We start from the raw sequence: 25,589 nt of genomic DNA on the forward strand, positions 1-25,589 counted from the left end.
TAATAGGGTCCAGCAGAGCTTCGTTAAAGAGCAATAAGTCTTGTGGTTGTCTCTACAGCAGCAAAGGCCAAATTCATCAGCAGCTTTGCGGATAACTGCATTAAAAGATGAAAAATATGGGGGAACATGGCCAGAAGAGAACGCCAGTTCTGGTGACGTGTCTATATCATTAGCAGTTCAAAAGCCCAAAAGGTCTGTAGCATCAGGTGGCAGATACGGTTCATTACCACTGTTGTCAGTATTCTGAACCTCCATAGAGTCAAATTCGAACAGCTCATTTATGGTTTGCCAATATTGTGCTGGAGCCGATTGTCGTCATCTGTTGGCTTCTTCTTACGCCAAACTTTGAGCCTCAGGGCTGTATCGGACAATAGTGTCTCAATCCCTTGGTGGAGCTGTGTCTTGGGGCCATCTGTGCTGACAGTGTCAGACCTAGAGCTGGCAGGTAGAGTCTGATGCTTCAGCAGCTGTGAGAAAAGTAGTGGTGGTGACAAAACAAAACATAGATGGTATCATGCGCATTGGTGAGAATGTCTGCTGTGCTCCGAATTTGGGTAGTACCCCACATGGCACTAAAGAGGAAGCCATATGCATAAAGAAGGGCGTCCCGTACGGTCTCATGGGGCCCAAAGGCACTCCAGAGGCGACCACTGCGTTAAGGAACGCAGAGGTACCCAGAGTGGGGCTGGTGGTGCGCTGAAGGGTTCGGGTTTGAGGAAAGCAATGGCATAGGTGGAGCCTAACTGCCACCGGAAGACAATGGAGACGAAGGGCATGTCGCACAGATTGATTTTTGTTATACGGGATTCACGCGGCAGACTTCGGAACCACCTCCAATTTCTTTACTGTAACTTTAGGAGCTCCCAGATAAAGTCAATTGCCGTTGTCCTGGCGAGAGGATGAGTACCTGGACTGCCAATCTTTCTGAGGTGAAGGGGAGGAGGGGAAGAACTTTTAGCAGCATCCTCAACATGTCGTTACTGGTGGCGGCTAATTTTATGGCTTGGGAGTCGAATTTAAAAGACTCATCCAGCCACATCCCTAAATTCTTAATGACTGGTTTTGGAGTTGGAGGTGGACCCAAGTGGCTTGGCTAGCCCAGATGCAAAAATAGGTCAGGTTGTTCCCCAAGAGCATATTCCCCATTTAATTTGAGGCATGAGCTCTCCATCTACTTCACAACCTTTTTTAGACAAAGACATGGTGGGGCGGGAGGCGAGGCCATCGGTCTGTGACAGTGAAAAGATCAGCTGTGTTTCGTCTGCATACAAAATCAATGAAATTCCAAAAGGGATAACAATATCCACCGGCAGTCTCATAAATAAATTAAAACAGGTGGGGCTCAACGAAGCGCACTGGAAAACTCCACATTTGAGGGGGATTCTCTCTGAAGTACAGTCTCCCTCAAAAATCTGAAAGGTTCTATCTTTCAGGAAGGACCTAAGTCAGGCTAAGGAAGATCGGCCAATTCCAGCACTAGGAAATATTTCCACAAGAATATTATGGCTCACAGTGTCAAAAGCTGAACTAAGATCTAGGAGGATAATTGCAACCAATCCTCCTCAACCTAGCAGCTTTTTGGCCTCTTTCACCACTGCCAATTAAGCTATATCGCTACCCTGATATGGATGTCTGCTTGAAGTGCGAAATATCATGGCCCTAAAGGAATTCTTAACGAGCCCGATTATGTTTTTTAAATATTTTACTTATCCCTGGCAAAAGAGATATTGGGCGCAAATTTGCTGGATCAAGTAGATTCGGATTTGATTTTTTTTAAAGTGATTTCACCATGGAGTGTTTCCACACCACTGAAACAATGTTTGAGGTTAACAAACGATTTGCCACTTCGAGCAGGGTATGTAGAATTACCTCTGCTCCTTGTGTCAGAAAATGTCAGACTGAAAATTTCCCTTGCCTAGTCGAGAAGCACGATTTTGTTTGTTGTGCTTCTAAGGTCGCAATGACATTGATGAATGAGAGGGAACCTCTGTTCAAGCCCTCAAATTATGCTGACTCTGACAATCGTTCAGAGGCCTAGCCTTGAAGAACTTGGCCTCCTTCTCCTTTATGGCCTTGGAGTGCTTACTGAGAAAGCTGCTACAGGACAAGAATTGTGATCTGACACCAAGCACCACAGGCAGATTGAGTGAGGGACATTTATCCATCATAATCCTGACGTAGTTAAAGCCTAAACTCTTAGAAGGGGACATCCCGTGCATCCATCAAGAATCTTTTGTGAGGAAATGTTACCTCTGACGTTACTCTCTCTCAGGAGAGAGGGAGGGAGAAAGTGAGCTTTGACTCCGTATTAAAGGCATGGGAAAAAAAGGGACTAACATCAGGACGAGGGAAATAATGCTTTATGTCTCCAGTGACAGCTCAATGGCAAAGGCAGAGTTTCCTGCACCAGTATGGAGCCAGCATCCTCTATCAAAATGTCCAGGTCCAGTCTGACATCTGGCATATTGAAGATGTGAGGATTCTGCAGGTAGGAGAAACCATAAGAACCAGGGCTACACATATAAACATTTTCTTCTGCATCGCAGGACCTTCACTGATAAAAATAATTGAAGCCAATGACCTCAAATCTGTGCAAAGTAGGTACCGAATTGGAAATAAATGTAGATTTGGGCAAATACATCCAAAGTTTATTAACACATTCTTATACATTTTGGTTTCTACTTTGGAGTCAAAGTCTAGGTAGTAGTGCTTAGTTAATTAACAGATTGTGATGTAGACATTTTGCAAATGTCAGCAACTGATATATTTCTTTAAAAAACAGCGGGGTGCTTAACCTCTCATAGAGTGCCCTAATGGTTTACTTGAAAATAATCTTTCATTGTTTGATAACATAGTATAATCAATGTATGATGCAACTGATCTGGAGATGCACTGCCCAGAAGTAGACATGGCACTCTTAATGGGACCATAACTTACAAAAAGTTGATTAGCTTTTCTAATATTAATAACCCTGTGAAGGGAGAACCTAGGGACTCACTGGACATCTAGGCTATGTAGCGACATCTCTGCCAGAGAGTTGGGGCTTTATAATAGACACGTACCAAAGACGCCTGGCAAGCAAACTGGGACCATTTTGTAATCACTTTGTGAAGGAAACGAGTAGTCATAAGTATTCTACTGGAAGAAATAAAAGTGCCAAATGTGTCAACCTCCTCCATTATCACAGGATCCTTATGCAAACTTTACTTCAACTATTAATGCTGAGACTCAACGATTTAACTTGATGCCCTGGAACGTGAGAGAGATGAGAAACCTAAGGAAGCCTATTTGCATATATTGAAGGAGTGGAGAGGATATAACTTGTATACAACAAATGCAGCTCATTGGGAGCCTGCTTGAGAAACAAAGGTGTTGATTGGCAAATATTTAGTACCAGACAAGCAATTCCAGGTGCACTATTCGGACTTGTAAAAGATAAGAGAGGGCATAATATTCTAGAGGTTAAGCTGGATGGCCATTTATTTAGATTTGTGAATGGAAGCATACCAAAAACACTGTACAACCTGACATGGAGGCCAGATTTACTAACCAGCATTCATAATGTTACAATATGGGGGGGTGACTTTAAACGTGTCCCGGACATCCAGAAGGACAGATCACTGCCCACTCTTCCTGTTCCTCAGGCTGATCATCTATTTGTAAAACATATTGCCTAATTAGGGGCTAGCTGACGCATGACACACAACGCAGTTGGAGGAGAGTATGTACTCATTACTCACATGTAAAAGGGAATTTACTTATTTTTATGTGACCCAAGTCATCAGGGTATAATTGTGCACTCAAAATATTTAAGTGAAACTATTTCAGACCATGGTCCCATAGTTATTACCAGAATCCCCGGTTAGCATCTACAACCGGCAGTCCTATTATATGCTCCATACAGAAACTCACTTAAAACTTTAATGGCTCAGTTTTTCAACAACAATTATGATGGGGCGGTCAGTAACCTAAACACTGTGTGGGAAGTTTTAAAGGTATTAGTAAGGGGCATCTGTATGAAGATGACGTATGGCGTGAGAAATGTACTTGAAAGGTAGTAAAAAAAGGTAGTAAAAAAATGCTTGCAAATCTACTGGTCACAAGCCTAGCCAATGTCATACACATCGTGTGCATGAGGACTAAAACGACTTCATGCCTGGCAGAGGCACCATCTCCACTGACTGCACTTCACACTAGTTCATGCAGACGAATTAACCAAAGACGCTGGGCTCGGCTTCATTCAACTGATAGCTAGGTTACACACAGACTTGCACACATTGGCGCAAAAGGGGTACTGTCCAGTCCTTTTCCCATCAGGAGAGGCACGCACCTGGGTTGCCTAATTTCACCCTATTTGTTTTAGTAATGGAGCTGTTGGCAGGAATAATACACATTGGCGCTTGGATACAGGGATTTTGCTGGCCGGGAGAGCATGTAGACATAGGCTCCGTCTATGCCGATAACATGCTCCTCAATGCTCAGCAGCCCCATATTTCAATCCCCCCCCCATATTCCAATACCCCTTCCTCTCCCTCCTACTCACAGAAATCCTAATGGTTTACAGAAATGCATCTGGGCTGAGAGTGAATTTAGAAAAGTCCACATTGCAACTGGTTTGGGGTGATTAATCCATGGATGGGGTGGATGTCTGGCTGCGTGAAGAGACAGACTATTTCCTGTATTTGGGTATGACAATAGCACACTCCCTGCAATGCAGGTGGAATCTAAACATGGTTCAGTTTCTGAACAAGGATAGAAACAAATTCAAAGAATGTGCATTGTTACTGCTCTCTATTGCCAGGCGTGGGTTTCTTTTAAAAAAGACCTCCCTCCCCGCTTCTTTTATGTACTGCAACGCTACCCACATCCACTCCCTACCTTTTTCTTTACTGAACTCAAATCTAGTATCAGCACTTTAATTTGGGTAGGGAAGGTTCCCTGAGAGTCCTTTGCGAATGCTGACAATCACCATACAACACTGGCTTTGGATGGGTGAATGTTAGGCTATACTAATGGGCCTCTCAGATGTTTCTGATCAACGACTGGCTTGATGGGGACAGACCCGACCCTTCTATAAATTGGAACCGGAGTCTCTCAAGGTCCATGGGGTCCTAAACCTACTGTATCCAGGGTGCCACCCCATTCTCTGCCCTCCATCACCAGACTGCTGCTTCTTTGCTGGCACAAAGCACTTTAACATATCAAATGGCACCTAACCCGAACCGCTATGACTCCCCTGTGGCAGGGACCTTGACTAGTGCAGGCAGCAAACTTCCAGGATTGTCCCAGTGCGATATGATTGGTATATCCACCTTTGGGTATGTCTGGAAGGGTAGCTGCATTAAAACATGTGTGGTCCTGGTACCAGAGTTCCGAATGCATGCAACACTGTTTTACTGATATTTACAATTGAGACACGCCTTAGCGCCCTACCGAGACAGACCCACTGGGTTGCCAGATCATAGCCCTCTTGAGGCCCAGTTGGTGTTAGAGAAGCTTGGTAAAGGGGGTATATCATGACAGTATAAAACCAAGGTACACAATTCACCCGACCAGTATGTACATCTCAGGGTGGAGTGGGAGTCAGATCTGGGAGAATTGGAGTACAGTGAGATGTCTGAAGTCAACAAGGCCCCTGATTGTGGCAGTCTACATGTGCCTCAGGATCATCTAATTCAAATACCTTCATCGCTACTACTATGGTACTTCAATGCTATAGCACATGGGTAGGGCTGTCAGCCCGATCTACCTCAGGTGTGGAGCGTTGTCCGGAACATTCTACCATACGGTATGGGGGTGATCATCAGCTCTATTGTACTGGTGCTCAATACACAGACAGTTGGGGAGTGTCCTGTGAAGACTTCTAGACCAAGACTCAAAGGTTGTCCTCCTTGGAATAATCAATGATTTCAGCAGTACGCACCCTGGTGGCAATAGGATATATAATTGCAAAGAAAGATATAGCACGCAACTGACTTGACAGATACCCCTATGGTCGCAGAATAGACCAGGGGAATGGACTACTGCACCAAAATGGAAGAATTGGTATATGAAAATAGAGGTGCAAGCAAGAAATATGCCAAGATATGGCACCCTTGGCATGGCCTTACCTCGCCCCTATGAACACCGATTTGCCAAGACTGGTGTCTGCTAACTACAGAACATTATGAGCGCTTCAACTCTGTAAATGTCATTTTGTTTGTGGTTTTATTGTATTTTTGTCTTTATAAAAAAGCAAAAATCAATGAGTTGAAAATAAAAAGAAAGCGATAATATCTACTGAAAACACTTCAGCAACCTTGGAACTTGAAGTTATTAGTGACGGGGGGAAGAACCTACACTAAGAAAATGTATAAGGAGTCCCTAGAAAGGCCAGGACTACATCACTATAGAGAATTACTTCTTCATAAGACATAATGAAAGCGACAAGGCAGTCATGAATGCTAGCCTGACTTATCAGAACTGATAAGTAGTGAACACCATTCACTGCACTGCAAACTGCTAACAATATCATCTTTAACACACAAACAGACTTAAAGGCACTGTGTGAATACTACTCTAATGTCTATGTGAATTCTAACATAGAAAAAGTGGAGTGTGAATGAACATATCTTCATCATGCAAGGTTAAAGACACTTGAACCAGACCAGCAATTGTAGCTAGACTCTCCAATTCTGGTAGAGGAAATTGTACTTACTATTAAAGGCTTAGCAAAGGAAAAAAACACTCTGCAGCAATGGACTGTCAAAAGAATGTAATGCTACATACAATGACGAACTGGCACCTTGAGTGCTGCTAGAATTCATGACTTCCAAGGAGATATAGGGTTATACTCCCAGAGTTAGGCCCATGTAGCGGACAGCTTATTCCTAGAATGTGTTTTACTTTTATTTTTCTAGGCACCATGGCTTTCGGAGTGCTTAGGATTACAAATAGTATAATGATTTCAAAGATTCTAAATGGAAGCTTTTAGACATTGTCAAGAGTAGTTTTTACCTTTTTACATTATGATATACTGGCTTTTTAGATCTATTCTATATATTGACCCTTAGGATGAGGAGTGGGTGTTATACTCCCGAGTTAGGCCCATGTATCGAGGCAGATTATTCCTTACATTGTTCTAGAAAATCACATTTCAGCGGTGATCTTTTGCACACATTTGCATGCATGACAACGTTGTATTTGTTTATCGGAAACTACTTTGTTTTCACATCCAGCTTCGTACAACATTATCACGATGCCTTGAAGAACAAGTTACTTAACTTCGGTAACGATATATCTGTAAGAAACAGTAGTTAGTGTTAGATTCCTTACCTTAGAATATCCCCAGGCGTCAGACTGGATCCGGAAATTTTTGCGTAGCAGTACCCTTACGCGTCGGTAGGCGTCGTCCGCGGCTCTGCGTCCGTCGTCATGGGCGCCGTGATGACGTCGTCGGAGTACTTAGACGATACCTCCGCGCGCTGACGTCAGCTCTTATACACAGCTTTTCTGTGCCAGAAACGCAGAGCCATGTTAAAAACCAACACTGGTGCCAGTGAAACTAGGGCCCTGAAAGGGGATGACCTTAACCCTAGATCGCAGAACGGACAGGATGGGTGAAGCGGTAAGGAATCTAATACTAACTACTGTTTCTTACATATATATCGTTACCGAAGGTAAGTAACTTGTTCATCTGAAAGAAACAGATTAGTATTAGATTCCTTACCTTAGAATAGATACCCCAGCAATACCAACCCCGGTGGTGGGTCTGCGAACCAATAATCACACCAGAAAGTCCTGGAGGAAGGAACGGCCAAAGAAGCTATCCCTCCGGACTTGGCTGTCCCGGCAGTAATGTCTTGCAAACGTGTGCAGCGAGGCCAACGTAGCTGCCTGACAGATGTCCTGCAAGGGTACTCCCCGGCCCAGGGCAGTGGTAGCTGCTGTGGCCCGAGTGGAAGGGGCCCTCAGCCCAACAGGAGGCTCCTTCTTTGCCAAGGAGTAACAAGCCTTAATACACAAGACGACCCACCGAGAGATGGTCCGCTTGTGCACCCCTCGTCCCTTCTTAGCTCCCACGTAACCAACAAAGAGTTGGTCATCCACCCGGAACTGGCGTGTGCAATCTAGATAGAACGAAAACGCACGTTTTGGGTCCAGACGGTGGAGCCGCTCTTCCTCCTTTGAGGGATGCGGAGGCGCAAAGAAGGTGGGAAAGGTGATAGACTGCCCGATGTGGAAGGCCGTGACAACCTTGGGCAGGAAAGAGGGTCTAGTCCGCAACACAACCATGTCCGGATGGACAGATAGGAAAGGAGGTTTGGAAGAAAGAGCCTGGAGCTCCCTCACTCTCAGGGCAGAGGTGATGACAACCAGGAAGGCAGTCTTCAGAGTAAGAAGGCGGAGAGGACAGTTGTGAAGTGGCTCAAAGGGAGCGCACATCAGATAGGTAAGAACAAGGTTCAAGTCCCACTGAGGCATCACAAACGGAACAGGGGGAAACATGTGTGTGATGCCTAGACGTAGAACTCCCTCCCCATCCACCTCCGCCTGACCCAACACCACCTCTCAAGACCTGGCTGTTCGAGCAGTAGCGGACCCCCCCCTATCCCCCACCCAAGCGCCTTGAGACCCTCCGGGTGAGTAGTGCGCTATACAAATGCTTGATTGATTGATTGATTGATTTCAGAAAACGAGTTACAATAGGGGACTTGAACAAAGATGGTTGATCAGGCAGCCTTAGAAAGTCTGAAAGGGCAGGTATACAACTGTTACAACGAAGTTTTTACCACGCACTACCATTACAACACAGGCATTACCACGCATACCATTACAACGCATTGCGCCGGGGGGCGCTCTAGGATAGGGAAGAAGTATAATTTTATATCCAACACCTTCCCTAGTGACCACGGGGACTGGAGTTGGAATATAAAATTATACTTACCACTATCCAGCACCTCTAAGCGCTATGCGTTGTAACGGTATTCGTTGTAAATACCGCGTTGTAATGGTATGCGTGGTAAAAGTATGCGTTGTAACGTCATACATCCGCAAGGGCAGAAAGGTAGCCCTTGATAGTGCCCAGAGCAGAGCCCTGCTGGGCAAGAGAAAGAAGGAAGAGAAGAGCCTCAGAAAGAGGGGCAGAGAGAGGACCCACAGCCTTTGCTGTGCACCATGCCACAAATATGTTCCACCTGCAGGCGTATACCGACTTTGTGGAGGGACGCCTGGCTGCCAGAATAAAATTACAGACTTCAGGAGGCAAGTAAAATGGCCTCAACTGTCGCCGCTCAATCTCCAAGCATGGAGGTGGAGACTGGACAGGTTCGGGTGGAGGACCGTCCCCTGCTGCTGCGACAGAAGGTCCTCCTGAAGAGGCAGACGAACCGGGGGATCGACTGACATACTGAGTAGCTCGGGATACCAGCACCTTCGTGCCCAGTCCGGAGCCACAAGGATGACTTGGGCCCGGTTGCGTTTGATCTTCTTCAGCACTCTGGGCAGAAGTGGTATAGGCGGAAAGGCGTACAACAGACCGCAACTCCACTCGCGACGAAAAGCATCTCTGAGCGAGTGCCGCCTTGGAAATTCCAACGCGCAGAACTGATGACATTGCGCGTTCTCTTCGGTGGCGAAAAGATCTAAACAAGGCTCTCCCCACTGCAGAAAGAGACTTTGCGCCACGTCCGAGTTCAGACGCCATTCGTGATCCATCATGCACCGCCGGCTGAGTTCGTCCGCCCTGGCGTTCAGAGAACCTGCCAGGTGTTGAACCACCAGGGTCATGCCCTGATGTTCCAGCCACTGCCAGAGGTGCAGAGCCTCCCGGCAGAGGGTCCACGACCCCACCCCGCCCTGTTTGTTACAGTACCACATGGCGGTGGTGTTTTCCGTGAACACCTGCACTACACTCCCCTGGACAGAGGGGAGGAATGCCTTCAGTGCTAGACGAATTGCCCGCAGCTCCAAAAGGTTGAAATGGAGCCAGGACTCTGCCAGAGACCAGAGGCCTCTGATCTCCGCCTCTCCTATGTGGCCTCCCCAGTCCTGGAGGGACGCATCCGTCCCAACTACGTGCTCCGGTTGAGGAAGGTAGAGGGATCTGCAGCTGACCCAATCGCGGTCGATGAGCCACCACTGCAGCTGTCTCGCAGTGCCCTCCGAGATCAGGACATGGTCAGACAGGTTGCCCTGATGCTGGGCCCACTGAAACTTTAAGGTCCCACTGCAGAGCCCGCATCCGCCATCGTGCGTGATGCACCAGAAGGATGCAGGAGACCATCAGCCACAGAAGTCACATCGTCAACCTGACCGAGACTCGAGATAAAGGCTGAAAGATCGGAATCAGAGCCTGAATATCCCGAACCCGCTGTTCGGGAGGATAAACCCGAAACTGCGCAGAGTCGAGAACCGCTCCGATGAAGAGGAGCTTCTGGGAGGGGCAGAGGTGTGACTTCGGCACATTGATGGAGAACCCCAGCTGGTGCAGGAGGCCTGCCGTCGTCTGGAGGTGGCTGATGCCTGTCTGGGGCGAGCCCGCCTTCAACAACCAGTCGTCGAGGTAGGGGAAGACTGAAACCCCCAACCTGCGCAGATGAGCTGCGACCACCGCCATCACCTTCGTGAACACCCGTGGGGCGCTGGTAAGGTCGAAGGGGAGCAGGGTAAACTGAAAGTGCTCGTGGCCTACCGTGAACTGCAGGTAGCGCCGGTGGGCCGGCAGGACGGGAATGTGGAAATAAGCGTCCTGCAAGTCCAATGCTACCATCCAGTCTCCTGGGTCCAGGGCAGCTTAGACCTGAGCCAGTGTCAGAATTTTGAACTTCTCCTTCCGGAGGAAGCCATTGACGTTCCGTAGATCCAAGATAGGGCGTAGGCCCCCTTTGCCCTTCTTGGGTACCAGAAAGTAGTGGGAGTAACAACCACACCCTACTTCTGGCCCAGGAACGCGCTCGATGGTCCCCTTGGCCAAGAGGGCCGTAACTTCCTCTTGCAGAAGTTGCAAGTGATCCCCCGACACGCGGTGGTATTGCGGTGGCATGGCTGGAGGGGTCGCCTCAAAGGGGAGGGAGTAGCCCCTTCGGACGATTTGCAGCACCCACCTGTCCGATGTGACAGTGCGCCAGTGGAGGAGGTGATGGCGAACCCTGCCCCCCACTGGCATCACATGGGCCTGAAAGCTCGGACTAGGAGGGTTTTGAGGCAGATGCTGCAGGGGTAGGTGTGGACTGACCTCGCCATTGTCCCCGACCGCCGCCACAGCGGTTTCCACGGCCGCCACCACGTTGGAAACTAGTCTGCGGTGGGTGGCTGGCACCACGTGTGGGGGCGCCCCTTTATTGGCCACGAAAGGAGCGAAAGGCACCCGTTTGCTGGCACGGGGCCGAGAGGCCCAAGGACTTGGCCGTAGCCCTGGAGTCCTTAAAGCGCTCAAGCCATGGTCTGCCTTGTCGCCAAAAAGGCGACGGCCATCAAACGGCATGTCCATGAGTGTATTCTGGACATCAGCCGAAAAGTTGGCGGGCCTCAACCAGGCGTGGCGACAAATCGCCACCGTCGTTGCCATCGCTCTGCCCAGTTTGTCGGTGGTATCCAGTCCACACCGGATGGAAAAACGTGCTGCAAGGGCTTGGGCGAGTTTAGCCTTGGCCTCCTGGCAGCACGTTCGCGACCGTGTCCCACAGAGAGTGGGTGTAGCGACCCAAGAGGCTACGCAGTGTTGGAAGACCGCAGTCCCAAACTCAGGGAGGAGAATACCTTCTTGCCGTATTGCTCGTACCTCTTGGATTCTCGATCGGGCGGAGCTTGGGGATGCGGTCTGGGAGTTGGAGGCCTGGATGACCAGGCTCTCGGGGGTGGGATGAGTGGACAGGAAACAAGGGTCGCCCGGGGCCTGGCGGTGGCGTCAGGCCACGTTCCTATCTACAGGCGGACCTGCAGCAGGCCTGGACCAAGTGCCCAAAAGAACGTCAGTCAAGGCCTCATTAAACGGCAGCAGAGGCTCAGCCGAGCTTGACTGCGGTTTAAAGACCTCAGTGAGGAGGTTAGTCCTCACGGCCGCGACGGGGAGCTTAAGGCCCAGGGCTTTGGCCGCCCGTGTCAGCACCACACTGTAGGTTGCCCCCTCCTCCGTAGCCACGGTAGGAGGTGAGACAAAACCAGTGTCCGGCGAAGTGTCCAGACCACTGGGATTCTTAAGTTCACCTTTCCAGTCCTGCTGGGACTGACAATCGCGTGTCAGAGGGTCCTCAGACCCCTCCCAATACTCCTCATCACCCATCTCCTGATAATCCGGGTTGTCAAAGGATGGGGCCTGAAGTAGAACTCTCCAAGCGGCGCCGAGAGCGGCGCCCAGCGGCGCCGCTCCAACGCCGGAACCGGATCGAGGGAGGCATCGGGGACGGAGTCGCCCAAAGGCGGCGCCGGAGGTGACACCCTAGGGATCGGCGCCGGTGAGGTCGTCAGGTCAACCGGCGACCCGGATCCGGATCCAGCGGGGCCCTGCGGCACCGGGCCCGAAGGCGTCGGCGGCATCGAAGCACCCGCCGGCGTCGGGGCCGAAGCACCCGACCCGCTGGGGCCCCCAGACGGGTCTGCTGGGCCCGAAGTCGCCGCGGAGCCAGTCGGAGGAGAGAGAGACCTCATGGCCATGAGGAAGCGCTCGATCTCCTCCGGCGTCGCGTCCTGCCTAGGGACTGGAGGGTATGAAGCAGGCCGCGATGCCCGTGAATCCGAGAGAGCCGCGTGGGCGATGTCACCCGAACCCCCGGCCGCGTCGCGCGAGCGTCGGGGGGAGTCGGAAGAGCGATGACTTCTCTTCACATGTATTCTTGGGTGAAATACCATTATGATCACGCATTTTTTTTTCTGATTATGTTTTTTGTATGCTATATGGTTATATTTTATACACCGAATAAAGCATTTGAAATTTGATTTGACTTCTCTTCGACTTCTTGTGCTTACCTGACGACTTCGAGCCCGAAGACCGATGGTGACTCCCGGAGCTATGATGGCTCCGACCCCGCGACCGGTCCCTCGACCTCTGTCCGGACCGGGACCTCTCGTGGCGCGGGGCCGACTGCCGAAGCTCGAGCCGCTTGCGGGACCGCTCCCACCTAGCTTTCGACGTCAGAACTCGGCAGTCGGGGCAGGCCTTGTCGTCGTGGTCGAAGCCGAGACAGTGAAGGCACCGTTGGTGAAGGTCGATAACCGACATCAGTCGGTCGCAGTCCTCACAGGGTTTAAATCCAGGCATCCTTACCGGCACCGTTCTGAGTCGAAAGACTCTGAAAAAATTATCAAAAAGGATCGAAAAAGTTAGTCAAAAATTGACTATGGGTATAACTTTTTCCGGATCTGCGCTGCTGGCGCAAAAAAAAGGAGAACTGACGTCAGAGCGCTGAGGCGGCGTCGAAGTACTCCGACGACATCATCACGGCGCCGACGACGACGGACGCGGAGCCGCGGACGACGCCTACCGACGCGCAAGCGTACTGCTACGCAAAAATTCCCGCATCCAGTCTGACGCCTGGGGATATTCTAAGGTAAGGAACCTAATACTAACCTGTTTCTTTCAGATCATCGTGTATTAGGCCTCTCGCGGCACTAGGGACAAAGGTCTTCCTATCTTCATCCATGAGGCGACAGCGCTATCCACATATCCATAACATCAATAATCTAGCGCGCACATCGCGAAGGCTGCTTTCTATTATATATACATAATAGGCAACCCGATAGATTGCACGCACCAATCTGACATTCCGTGAGGGCTGTCCAACTCGAGAGCAAGACGGGGTCCTTCACACTCTCCCATCAGGTAATGGTTTGGATCATCCCCAGGGGGGATTCTTTGTTCTACACCTACACACACTCTAAATACATATAGAGTAGGGTCCGCAGCATAGGAGTATGTTAGATCACCATATTGCATATATGCCTGTTTATATGTATTTATTGCTTCAGTACCATAGTAGAACACAAGTAATGCCCCGCACTTCATAACAAACAATTGCTATCACCTAATTGAAGTCGGGAAGCGAATCTTTGGAGTTGGTCCCTTTAGACCCTTCTCCATGTTAAGCATGGGCTATAAAATGTTTGCCAAGTTGTTGATTAATTGACTTTCTTTTTTATTACCAGGGCTGTGACATTCCCATCAGTCAGGGTTCAGTTCCGGCAGAAATACAAACCTAACATATGCAGACTAATAACCTGGTTATCAACCCTTTGGTGGGAACGGACCACCTGCTACGACCGTGGTTGACCGCGAAGAGGTATTTGATACTTTAAATTGGAGCATCTTACTGGACTGTGATTGTGGAAATGGGAATATGCCTAGAGATCACATATTGGGTCTTGCTATTATAGATGAGCTCAATGTCAAGGGTCTGCAATGGTAGGACTGTGTTTTATGCGTGGGAGTTGCACAGGAGGACTAAACAGGTCTGCCGGCTATTTGCCCTAGACTCAAACCCATGCCCACCACCTAAGATGAGAAGATCACGGTGGCAGGGTAACATTAAATGGGTAAGTGCTCACCATTTTGCTCTATGTAGATGGTGTTCTCATATTCTTGCTTCATATTTGGAGCTCAATCGGACCAAAAACACAATAATACTAAACTATGCATCTTTCCGTTTTAAGCCCCAGTAACTGGACACTGATGTGACTCTCCCTGTTATAATGGAATTTGCAAATTGATAGATATCTGAAAATTCAATTTTTTTCACGAGGACCAAGACATTATTGAAGGGAATCTCCGCAAAATGTTGATGCGTACAAGGGAGTCCATTAAATTTGAGACCAAATTGCACTTGTCCAAAATGACCAGGCTCTCTCTCTTCTCTTTCCAAAATGGTTATCCTGCCTTATTGCTTGTATTTCTTCAGTGGCATTGCTGGACAGGATTTGTAAAGTTCTTAAAGAGATGGTAATGAATCTGACGTGGGGAGGTGGTAGGAACAATGTGGCATTGCGAAAATTATCATTACTAGTACAGAAGAGAGGCTTGGCTGCCCCAGATTATGAGAACTATTACACAGTGGCTCAGTTTCAAGTTTTAACGGGTAGCTGGGTAGATAGAAATTTGCAGCTTGAGGAAATCAAATATTGGGGGGGAGGTGGGCACAACAGGTTGAAAACTACTGTCAGTGGGGTTGGATGTGAGCGATAGGGTTCAAAGCACCTCTGGATTGTGGAGCGTAGAAAATTATTTTAGGAAGTGAAGCCTTGCTCTTACTAATACGAAGGAGGCCTATGCTCCTGAGCTTCCAATATGGATATATCCCAGCCCAGGCACATTCAGTTCTGCCTTTGCCCGTCACACTGGGAGGAGCATAACATAGTTAAGTTGGGGGATATGTATGTCAACCAATCACTTTACATGTTTGAGGAACTAAGATAGACTATGTAGCTTCATCTAAGTCTGTTTCTGCCGTATAGAGCTCTGACAAGGCAGGCCCTTTTGGTTTAGGTGTCGGGCAGACTAAAAGTACTATGCACAACACCTTACAGACCTATTGACATATAGTAGAGAAAGAAAGGTTACCACAGCTCTGTGTTGTAGCCTGCGTATTAAGTTAGGATAGATATTTCAATGCTGAAGGGCCCGTGAGAATGAGATGTAGGTAGAAACAATATACTTTAGGAATTGCCAAGAATAGCAAAGTATTCCTCTAAGGTGTTGTGCATTCCACAGTTCAAATTGATCCAATTTAAAATACTCCATAGGATATACTGGATTCCCAGCAAGTTGCATAAAACATATCATACGTGTATCTGACATGCCAAATTTGCAGTCGAACAGCAGACAAGATAAATCAAATGTTTTGGAATTGTCCAGTGTTTGCTCTATAACGGAATGTGGTTTGCAGCTTGGTATCGCTGATAGGCAGAAATTACAATCCCACCCTCAAGGCCAATATTCTGATAATATAAAACAGGGTAAAGGCAACAAAATAAAAAACAGGTTTTATGCTTTGGCATGGCTATTGGCCAAAAGGCAAGCGCAGAAACTGGCCCGTGGGTGGAATGTGGATCACTACATGGGCTGCAATGATGATGACAACACTAAAAGCTAAAATGGACAACAGACTTCCTGCGTTTCTGCAGGATGTAACCCTACTTTTATCAAATATAAAAAGGGGATACAGCCACTGCTGTGCAGTAGAGGAATAGGCCCATCATTTCCTGCAATGAACACCTTGAATATCTATATTCATAGTTGGTTCAGTATTGGGTTAAGTACTCCCTTGCCAGGCTGACACCACTATCTGCCAGACAAATGACATATGCTTGATGCAATTGCCTTATTGTTGATAAATTATTTTTGATCTTTTAAGTTGATTACTGGAATCGTTTAACATGCATTATAGCAAATACTACATGATGTTATTTGAAGAATGTTGTATGAGGCAGAGGGTTCTCAATATCGTGCCACCTTGCTTGTTGTTCAAGTAATACATTGTGGTTGTAATGACTACATGAATTAGAACACTACTCATCATCAGAGTTGAAACTGAAGCATTAAGTGCTAAGTGTACTGATTTTGGAAGTTAACATGATATTCTGCTTCCTACCAAGACCATACACTTCGAACAGTGAGTGAACCAAAACGAGCCCCAGGTTATGTTTCAAATGTACAACGAGAAGATGTGACTCATTAGTTCATTAGTCATGTCCTTCTTTTAGAATTATTTGCACTTATTTAGGTAAAAGCATGGAACTTGGCAGAAGTACTGTTAACAATCAAATTCTAATATTAAGCAATGTAAGCACTGGACCCCAAGCATACTGAGCTGCCATATTTGAAAATGGATGCTGAAAAACAGTTTTTCATTCATAACTCCTGAATGAATCAACAGATTTCACACCTTATTATTTCTTTTAAGTTAAGAAGTCATTTCTCTATAGATTCCGCTGTATGTCACTCTCTGCTTTTTCTCAGTCTTTATTTAGTTTCCCTCCCTATATAAAGAGCTAGAACTACCAGTATCAAGGGTTCACTATTTGTGGCACCAGATTTTTTTCATCCTAGGCCTTTAGTTCCTAGCTTCCTAATATTTCTGCTCTTAGGGTTCTGATGCTCATAACGGGAATTCCTACAGCTACCTATCATGGAATCTTGCTACTGCTGGATAAGGTTTTTATTTAAGGTTTGGGGTTTAAGAGTTTTAGGTTCCTCAACCTTTTTCAAACCAAGAACGATCCTGCCTGCCTGTAAGACTTTTATGCTGCCTGGCTTTTTCTTCCATTATTGGTCCTTTAGAGAGACACTTGTTGCTTCCATATGATACTCAGAAGAGTCAAGTAACACAGTGGCAACAGAAAGTAATCATTTATACTCCATGATACTTTAAGTTCACTACCCATCAAGTGCATGAAAGGCTGGAAGGTAGGCTGCGGAGTCAGTTCCAAGGCCCTTGATATACCAGTAATGTTCATGTGATTTGTCTGCAACGGATACAATGCATATTTTCTGACAGGTTAGGCTCTTTGCAAAGTATAAAGCCAATACAGCAACACAGTAAATTTGAAGATGCTCTACCAATCTTCAGCTATACCATCAGTAGTTTAAAGGAATGTGGTAGCTTGCTTCAGGGTGCAAGGTTCCTGTTGCTCGGTTATAGTTGCAGCTCATGACTCTGAATGCCTTACACTTTACTCTTGTGTAAATGCAGCTTTACCATGATATATATAGCTCGTAGGTAAAAAACTAAATATTGTTCGATTTTATCATCTCAAACAAATTCACAGTTTTTAGCAGCTCAACTCTTCTACAAGTTCTGTTTCTACGTTGAGCTTGCATGTAGGACTTCAGACTGTTTCTGGTGATAGCCATTTGCTATGGCTGTTTACATTTTATGAGTATTCGTTAAAGATGCTGAAGTTTTATCTCAAACTTTTCCCAGATGTTTTGTTCACTTTATTCAATCAACAACAGTCTTGTCCTTATCTCTATAGCATATATCAAATATGTCCTTATCTCTATAGCATATGTCAAACAGATATTTAATGCAATCTGAATATGAATTATCCAATTTCTTCATGGCAGCTGCCTGTAAAGAATGAATACAGAAACCTTTGTGGCTTGCTAAAAATGCTGTCACTGTGAGAGAATCACTTGTTTTGTGGTGATGTGGTTGGTCTCAAAAGTTAATCCATAAGCCTGGCTACCTCATGGCCACATACCATCTATCTTAGTTGAGATTAGTTGTGCTACAGAAAGACTTATTAGTCATCCGAACGTTGCCTCACATTCTATTCCTAAGATCACTTTCTATTCTGGAGTTAAAAGTGCAGAAGGAACAGAGTTTTCTTGGAATCATTCTTTGAATGATCCAGAAAAGGGTGATGTTCTTGGCATATCGCTGCTCCTGTGCCATTATCACTGAATTGGATTCATCATCTAGAGCACTGTTTTTCCTAAGACGGTGTTGGGCCTGTTCGATTACAACTAATAACGCCTCCAGTTTAGGGAAATTGGCTAGAGTGTGTTGTTTTATCCTTATGGAATGAACACTGGAAGAAATTCTTCCAAGCTACTAAATTGTTCTATTTCAGAACTGCTTAAGCACATAAAGGTTAAAACTGGCACATTATGTTCACATTCTAGAGTAGTTTGAAGGAAAGCTAAAAAAGTGTAATATTCACTTCTTATTATGTACCGCTGCGAATCATGCTTTTAATCTGAGACTTGCTGTTTTCTTTCTTACGATGCCAGAGTGTGAGCACCTTGCATGGTATACTGCACCCTTAGCAAGAATGCTCCCTTGTTTCACTTGCAAAGTACTCCATCATTCAGATTCAAAGCACACTTGGTTACACAGTTATCCACTTTTAAGGTTGGTGCAAGGGACAGTGGGGTTTTCTGTTTCTCAGGGTCTTATCACAGAAGTAACACTTCTACCCATAAATTGTTACAGAAGCAACTTTTCCATTTGTTAGTTAACCTGCAGAAGGGGCATCAAATTTGTTTTCTGATACCTGTACATTATCAGTCTTTAAATCATCATCTTGCCTACTGTTCTTCCTCCAGTGCTCAGTGGTAATTCTTTTTGATTGCATCACAAGCTGCTCTTTCTCTGTCAAACTGAAGAAGGGTGGCTTTAATTCCATTGCCATCAATCTATTAAGAGTCCCAATTTCTTCAGTTAAGTTACTTACAACTTCCAGGGCCAGAAGGCTTACCTCAATTTAGTTTCACATCTTGCAGCAGAGTTCCTCCTTGCATAATCAGCAAGACATAAGATTATGTCATTTGTTTTTTTGACAAAAAATACATTTCTTCTGCTCTGTCACTAATCTTCCTTCAGGGTCAGACACACTAACTAAACTATGAAGATAAACTTTAAATCGCATACTGTTTCCAATTTCAAACAACTCTTATAGGCACTGGCCCACTAATGTCACTGTTTGTGATCCTGAAGTCTTGATGACAGTGTAACAAAACATAGCCTATCGACAGATTGGCATTGCCAATGTGATGATCTTTAAATTGGGACCTTTATAGATGGAGAAAAGAGTCCAGTTCACAGAACGAGTTGGTGAGAAACCTGTAGCTAGATAAGAGTATTTAGCAGAAAAGTTGTAACTGAAGGTAAGTAGCTTGTTCATCTGATGGATACTTCTAAAAGCAGATCCCTCAGCTTGTGAATAGATACCAGAGCAGTAGCTCCCAAGCTGGTGCGTCGGTAAACTGGCTCAGAACAAAAAGTCCTACAGGACCAAGCAGGCAAAGTGACCCTCCTGAAGGACCCAACTGTCAAGATAGCAGTGCTTTATGAACATGTGAACAGACGCCCATGTAGCTGCATGACAAATGTTCATGGCAAGCACTACACATGCCAACACAATGGTAGAAGCTTTACTTCTGGTGGAATGAACCCATTAGCCTTCTGGGAACTGCTTCTTAGCCAGTGTGCAGCAGATATTGATCCAACAGGTTTTTCGCAAGTTCTTACAAATGTTATCACATTTATTATTTTGCATGGAAAAAGAAATCTGCATCACTCCTTATAAAAAATATACACCTTTAATCATGGTCAAACTTAACAGAAACTGGATAACCAATGGAAAAAAACGATTGGCCTAAATCCTTCTACATTTTTTACATTACCAAAGGAACCAAAGCCACAGACTGCAATGGTATTAGCTACACAATACACACAACTTATTTTGATAGCACTAATACTAGAGTGCCAGACAAAAGTTTCCAAGTGTACTTCGATATGAAATGTGTTTTATTAGACACAGCCTGGGTTTCTAAAGATTTTAATCAAGCGTTTCTATAAGGGTTTCTGCTTTAGAGCACTGTAAAATGTTTTAAAGTTTGAAATGCTTCCTACCTCTTTCTGATCAAGTTGTAATGAAGATTTTATTAAGTCCCGGAGTGCAGTTAGTTGTTTCTTTTCTTCATCCTGGGTCTGCTTTATCTGTTAATGAGTACATCCATTGCATTACCACAGTATAAAGAGTAAAGAGATGCATTTCTGAAAATTGTTCAGACTTCTCAGGAGTTAATGTTGACTAGCTCTAAATGTTACACATCAAACTTTTATAGAGAGAGCATCTGATTGAGGTATTTTCTGCAAAAATGTAAAGGTTACTTACTTGTAACAATAGATCTCCAGCTAGGAAATCCTCAAAAAATACAAAAGCTTTAGAATATTTCCCAGCCACCAAACTGAACCTCAGAACTCCTTAGAAATTACGTAGAAATGAATTGATAAAACTGGTCATCCTTCCCCAATGCCTTTATGTATTCTAGGGAGTTTTCTTGCCAGCTACCAAAAGTAATGTTTTGTAAACACGAATAGGTTGATGACCTCCTTGTTATGTGCTTAAAAGAGTTAAACTGTAAATGCTCTTTGAGAAGGGTGCTACTATTTCACATTGAAGCTTCATAATCTTGTTGGTTGGCTTGAAGACACCCACAACTGTAAGTTAATGTTGCTGAAGGTATGCCATAGAGGCATGGAAGTAAGATATCAATTTTGGAGCCCAACAACAGCAGGTCACAGAAGTGGTTCTGATGTTTATGATGTGTAATTGGAAATGACAATTTGTGAAGGACCATTATTGAAGGACCTTTGGCAGAAGAGCTCCTCTTTGAGATTTCAAAACTTTGGTTAGCTGTCAGTAGAGCCATGAAAATCTGGATGGATAGACAGTGGTTGTTTTTTGATTGGTAGGGAACTGTATTGTGAAGCAAAATGTATGTCTTCTGAGAACGCCAGGAACAGTATCATGCACATTTTGGACACCTTTAATTGCATGTTAGAATAGACTTCATTATATGGGGTGGATTCCTGGTCCACACCTGAAACCCAGGATCTACAATGACCTTGTGTTATTGGTGAGACGTGGCTGTCCATTATCTTCCCTTTATCATGCACTTCGTGCACACCACCAGTGAAGATGTCCAGATTAGAACAAAATTGTATCAAGATTGTGGGACGTCAACTGGGACAGGGCCCTACTATACACTGAGCAATGACAATTTTGCCTCGCTCAATTTACATTTTTACATGGGGTACACGTCACTCCTGCTTTACTATGCAAGACCTATCCTGATCGATCTGGCTGCTGCCCATGAGGCATCTTCAACAACATTGGACTTAGAACCATATCAGACTATTAGAGGAAGATGGTGGATGGGTTGAAGGAAGAAGTGCGAGACTTGGTTTCTATGAATTTAATGGAATGGATATAAGGCAGCCACCCGGGACCTACAAATGGAGTATTTACTAGAAATTCATGGCACTTGGTCATGTACAGGAGAAGAGATGAGTGACAATACACTGGTTACACAGTTAGGGAATAGGCTGTCAGCTAAAGAAATCTGTATATCAATGAACTGTGCCACTGACAATTTGGAAGATGATCTAAGTAGCAGGAAAAACAAGCTTAATGTAATAATTGGCAGAGAAGAGCAAGGAAGGAAACCTTAAGCTGTACCTCTGCCAAAATGAGTATAAAAAAAGACTACCATTAGTTTACAATGTTTGTGCAACCCTTTGGACTCCTGTAAGAGTACCTTCCAGTGATATGCACCTTGAAATTTACTGATGTGCTCATTGTGTGCCGTAAGTTTGCATGTTATAAGTTGATTTTTGTCAATTTGTAGAAAACAATAAAAAAATTTTTTTTTAAAGAGTATTCACAGAAAAAAACATGTTTCAGAGATAGGCGGGTCTTACTATTGCTCAGAAAGCTCAGTACTATCAATCATTTTACCACAGCTCTTTTTTCAGCCAGTATTCAAAACTAAAAGATCAGTAATGACTGTGAAGGACACCTTCTCTGGAGAACTACTACAGTTTAATAACTTTTCCTTATCCATATTTATAACTTTAAGTGTACATTTCAAAGCATTACCTCACCAGACTCCATCCACTTCTCAACATTGGACAAAGCGACAAAGAGATCACACAGAGTGCAAATAGTTGCCTTCTCATTAAAGCAATAAGACCAAGATCAAAAAAGTGATCTATATTATCCTCAAAACCTACTCCAGTGCTGCAATTGATCACATTCCCTACAGTAACTTCTTCGGTAAAAGATGCGGAGGCTTCCAGAGAGGCTGCGTCTGCCAGCATCTACACTGATGTGCCTACTGGGGTTAGCATGAATCCTTTTCTTCAACTTTAGTCGGCCCCATTACAATGCTCGCAATACCAACCTCCGCTACACTGGCGCTGGCTTAAGCATCCGTGCTACATATTTACTCTTTAAACTCTCTTTCAGTTTCGACATCGCCACCTTGTTCTTCAATGTTAACACAGAAAGGTGTGGAAACAGCCAGGGCTGGGACACAGACTTGGTTGATGAACACTGAAATTCATGAAGTCCTTCCTATCAATAGGAAAACTGCTCCTAGGAGAACGCAAGACCAGGTTGCCCTGGAACATCTGGCAACAAGTGCTCAGTAAGGCCTACTCAGTAAGGTCTGTTGATGAGTATCTGCAGTTGAACAAAACACTACACACAATGTATGAATATTTAACTAATATTAGAGCAATGGTGGAATACTGTTAAAGTAAAAAGGGTATATTTTTCGGGTTCATTGTTCACATTTGGCATGCGTGAAAACATTTACAAAAAGAAATAGGAAAAGTAACTTAAAATAAATTGAAATCACTTACATTGTACAAATCAGTAGCTAATTTTTCAATATATTGTTTCAATTTATCTGCAGTTTTCAAGCCATCTTGGAAAAAGCTACAAACAAAAACATGAAATTCAATAGCAAGAAGGAAAAACTTGGAAGAAGCAAAATACCAAAAGCACATTTTTATGAGCTACTTCTCAGATAACATTGCAATACCATGTTTTAACTGAGTATATCGAGTAAAAAAATGCAACACGCATCTTTATGAAAATATAACGTTTATGAAAGCATTTCGAAGCTTCCTCCAAAGCTGGATGGAAGCTGATAAAACTCTGCTTTAATAAACAGCAAAATGAAACAGTGACTGATTCTTTCAAGAATATTAGATTTTAACCACCCTTCAAGAAGTCCGCCAAGCCACAGCCCAACTGGGACTGAAACATAGCAGCTGTTTGTGACCCTGAAAGGGGATTGTGCTTGCACCTGTTTTCTAGTACATCAGTTAACATGGGCATGGTGTGACACCTCTTCAATATTGTAGGGCGATGATATACATATAGTGACTGAAAAAAGTTAATTATAGCACTTACAAATTCAGAGGGAGAGGCAGGAACATGTAAATGATGCTGGAGCTCCACCACTGCCCCAAAGAGGGATGCTTCTCCCAGAACGCCTTGTGAATGAAATATCACTTATAATGCGCAACTATGCCCAGTGGGCGTCAAGGCGCCTAAACCAAATGACAGACTGTTAGCAGACAGAAACAGAGCCTACTGGTATGCATTAATAAACAGCCAGGTTTTCAATGACTTCCTAAAGAGGTCGAGGGAAGGCAGTAGTTTGATTTCCAGGGGGAGTGAGTTCCACATCCGAGGTGCCTGTATAGAAAAAGCTTTGCTCCCCCATCTAGCCTTCTTGGCTCTGGGAATTACCAGTTGATTGAGCTCACTGGATCGGAGGCATCTGCTCGGAACGTATCTAGTAAGTAACGATCCAAGAGCATCAGCCGAGCCTGCAGTTAAAGCCTTATATGTAAGGCAGAGGAGTTTAAAAGTAATCCTTGAGGGAATGGGGAGCCAATGGAGGTTCTTCCTCGCTAATGTCATAGATGCCAACCAGGGCAAAGCGAGAGCAAACCGCGCTGCCGCGTTTTGTATAACCTGCAAACGCTGAAGCAGGCCCTTGTTGGCCCCGGCGTACACTGAGTTGCAGTAATCAAGCCTTGATCCAACAAGGGCGATAATCACCTGCTTCCGTGCCTGTGGGGACAGATAATGAACGATCCTTTTCAGGGTCTTGATGACACCCCAACAGGTAGCCACCGTTCTATTGACCTGGAGCTCCATAGAGAGCTGGGTGTCAAAGATGACGCCAAGGTTCCTAGCAGATTGTGTAGGTATAGGGCAGCTACCTAAAGAAGGAGGCCACCAATCACCTGACCACATGTCCTGGTCCTTGCCAAAGACCAGAACCTCTGTCTTGTCCCCGTTCAACTTTAGGGAGTTGGAAACCATCCACTCTGCAACAAGTTGCATGCAGGCCCTAAAGTTAGATGCGGTTTCACTCACAGAGTGGGTCAGGGATACCATGATCTGCGTGTCGTCGGCATACGACACTACCTCCATCCCCTGAGATCTTACTAGTCTTGCAAGGGGGGCCACGTAGATGTTGAACAGGGTCGGACTCAATGCCGACCCCTGTGGCACCCCACATTGCAAGGACTTAGCAGGGGAGAGGTATTCACCTAGCATGACACGCTGTGAAGGGAACAAAAGGCTAGCCCCAGAGCATTCTTAGTGGTAGCAAACAGACACCCTCAAACTGAGCAATGATGCTCTGTACCACCTCTAGGAGCAGGTGCCATTCATGATTGGCAAGATAATACCTGCTAAATTTCCCTGCTCTGGGAACTAATAATTGATTGTTAAGGGGTGTCTCGAGAGGACCCAGCCACCTCCACAGCCTCAAAGCACAAGACCCACACCGTGATGCCTATTTAAGTACCACATGGTTGGCATATTGGCAGTTAGGACCTGGATGCACCAGCCCTTGATGGAAGGCAGAAAGGTTTTGAGGACCAAATAGATGGCACGCAGCTCCCAGCTGTCCCCAATGGAGCAGCGCCACCACATTAAAGTCCTCTGATGTTTTGCTTCATTGTTTTGATTTTCTTTTTTCAAGCAACCACCACAAAATTTATCTACTGCAGGACTCATACACACTAGGATTTATGGCTCCACTGATCCTATCGCTTTCTCATTGGGGAAAGGGTCCAATCCACCAATTTCCAGTACCGTCCAAATGGTTACAGTAATTTCATGGAATGTAAATTGTCTCCTTGATCATATAAAGAGATTGGCGGTACTTCGCTATTTTAAATGTTGTTGCCCGGATGTCGTCTTGCTCCAAGAAACACACCATTAAGGGTCCCACTGTCCCTTCCTTGGCTGGTTTGGCTATCAGCGAGTTTTTCATGCCGGTTCACAAGGAGTCGCGA

At 45.4% G+C, this 25,589-nt stretch overlaps 1 protein-coding gene across 3 annotated transcripts in view; it reads right to left on the reverse strand.

Annotated features, from left to right (window-relative positions):
• The window catches only part of ASAP1 (ArfGAP with SH3 domain, ankyrin repeat and PH domain 1), a 1,926,573-nt gene that overhangs the window by 1,078,445 nt on the left and 822,539 nt on the right, over window positions 1–25,589 (reverse strand). For all 3 annotated transcript variants that reach the window (XM_086966222.1, XM_086966220.1, XM_086966221.1), the window contains 2 exons: window positions 23,127–23,202; window positions 20,328–20,414 (listed from right to left, as the gene is read on the reverse strand). In XM_086966222.1, the coding sequence (XP_086822348.1) occupies window positions 20,328–20,414; window positions 23,127–23,202 (163 nt within the window). The remainder of the gene's footprint in view (window positions 1–20,327; window positions 20,415–23,126; window positions 23,203–25,589) is intronic.

The sequence above is a fragment of the Lissotriton vulgaris genome, chromosome 4_1 (genome assembly GCF_964263255.1).
Source record: "Lissotriton vulgaris chromosome 4_1, aLisVul1.2, whole genome shotgun sequence".
Classification (NCBI taxonomy): domain Eukaryota; kingdom Metazoa; phylum Chordata; class Amphibia; order Caudata; family Salamandridae; genus Lissotriton; species Lissotriton vulgaris.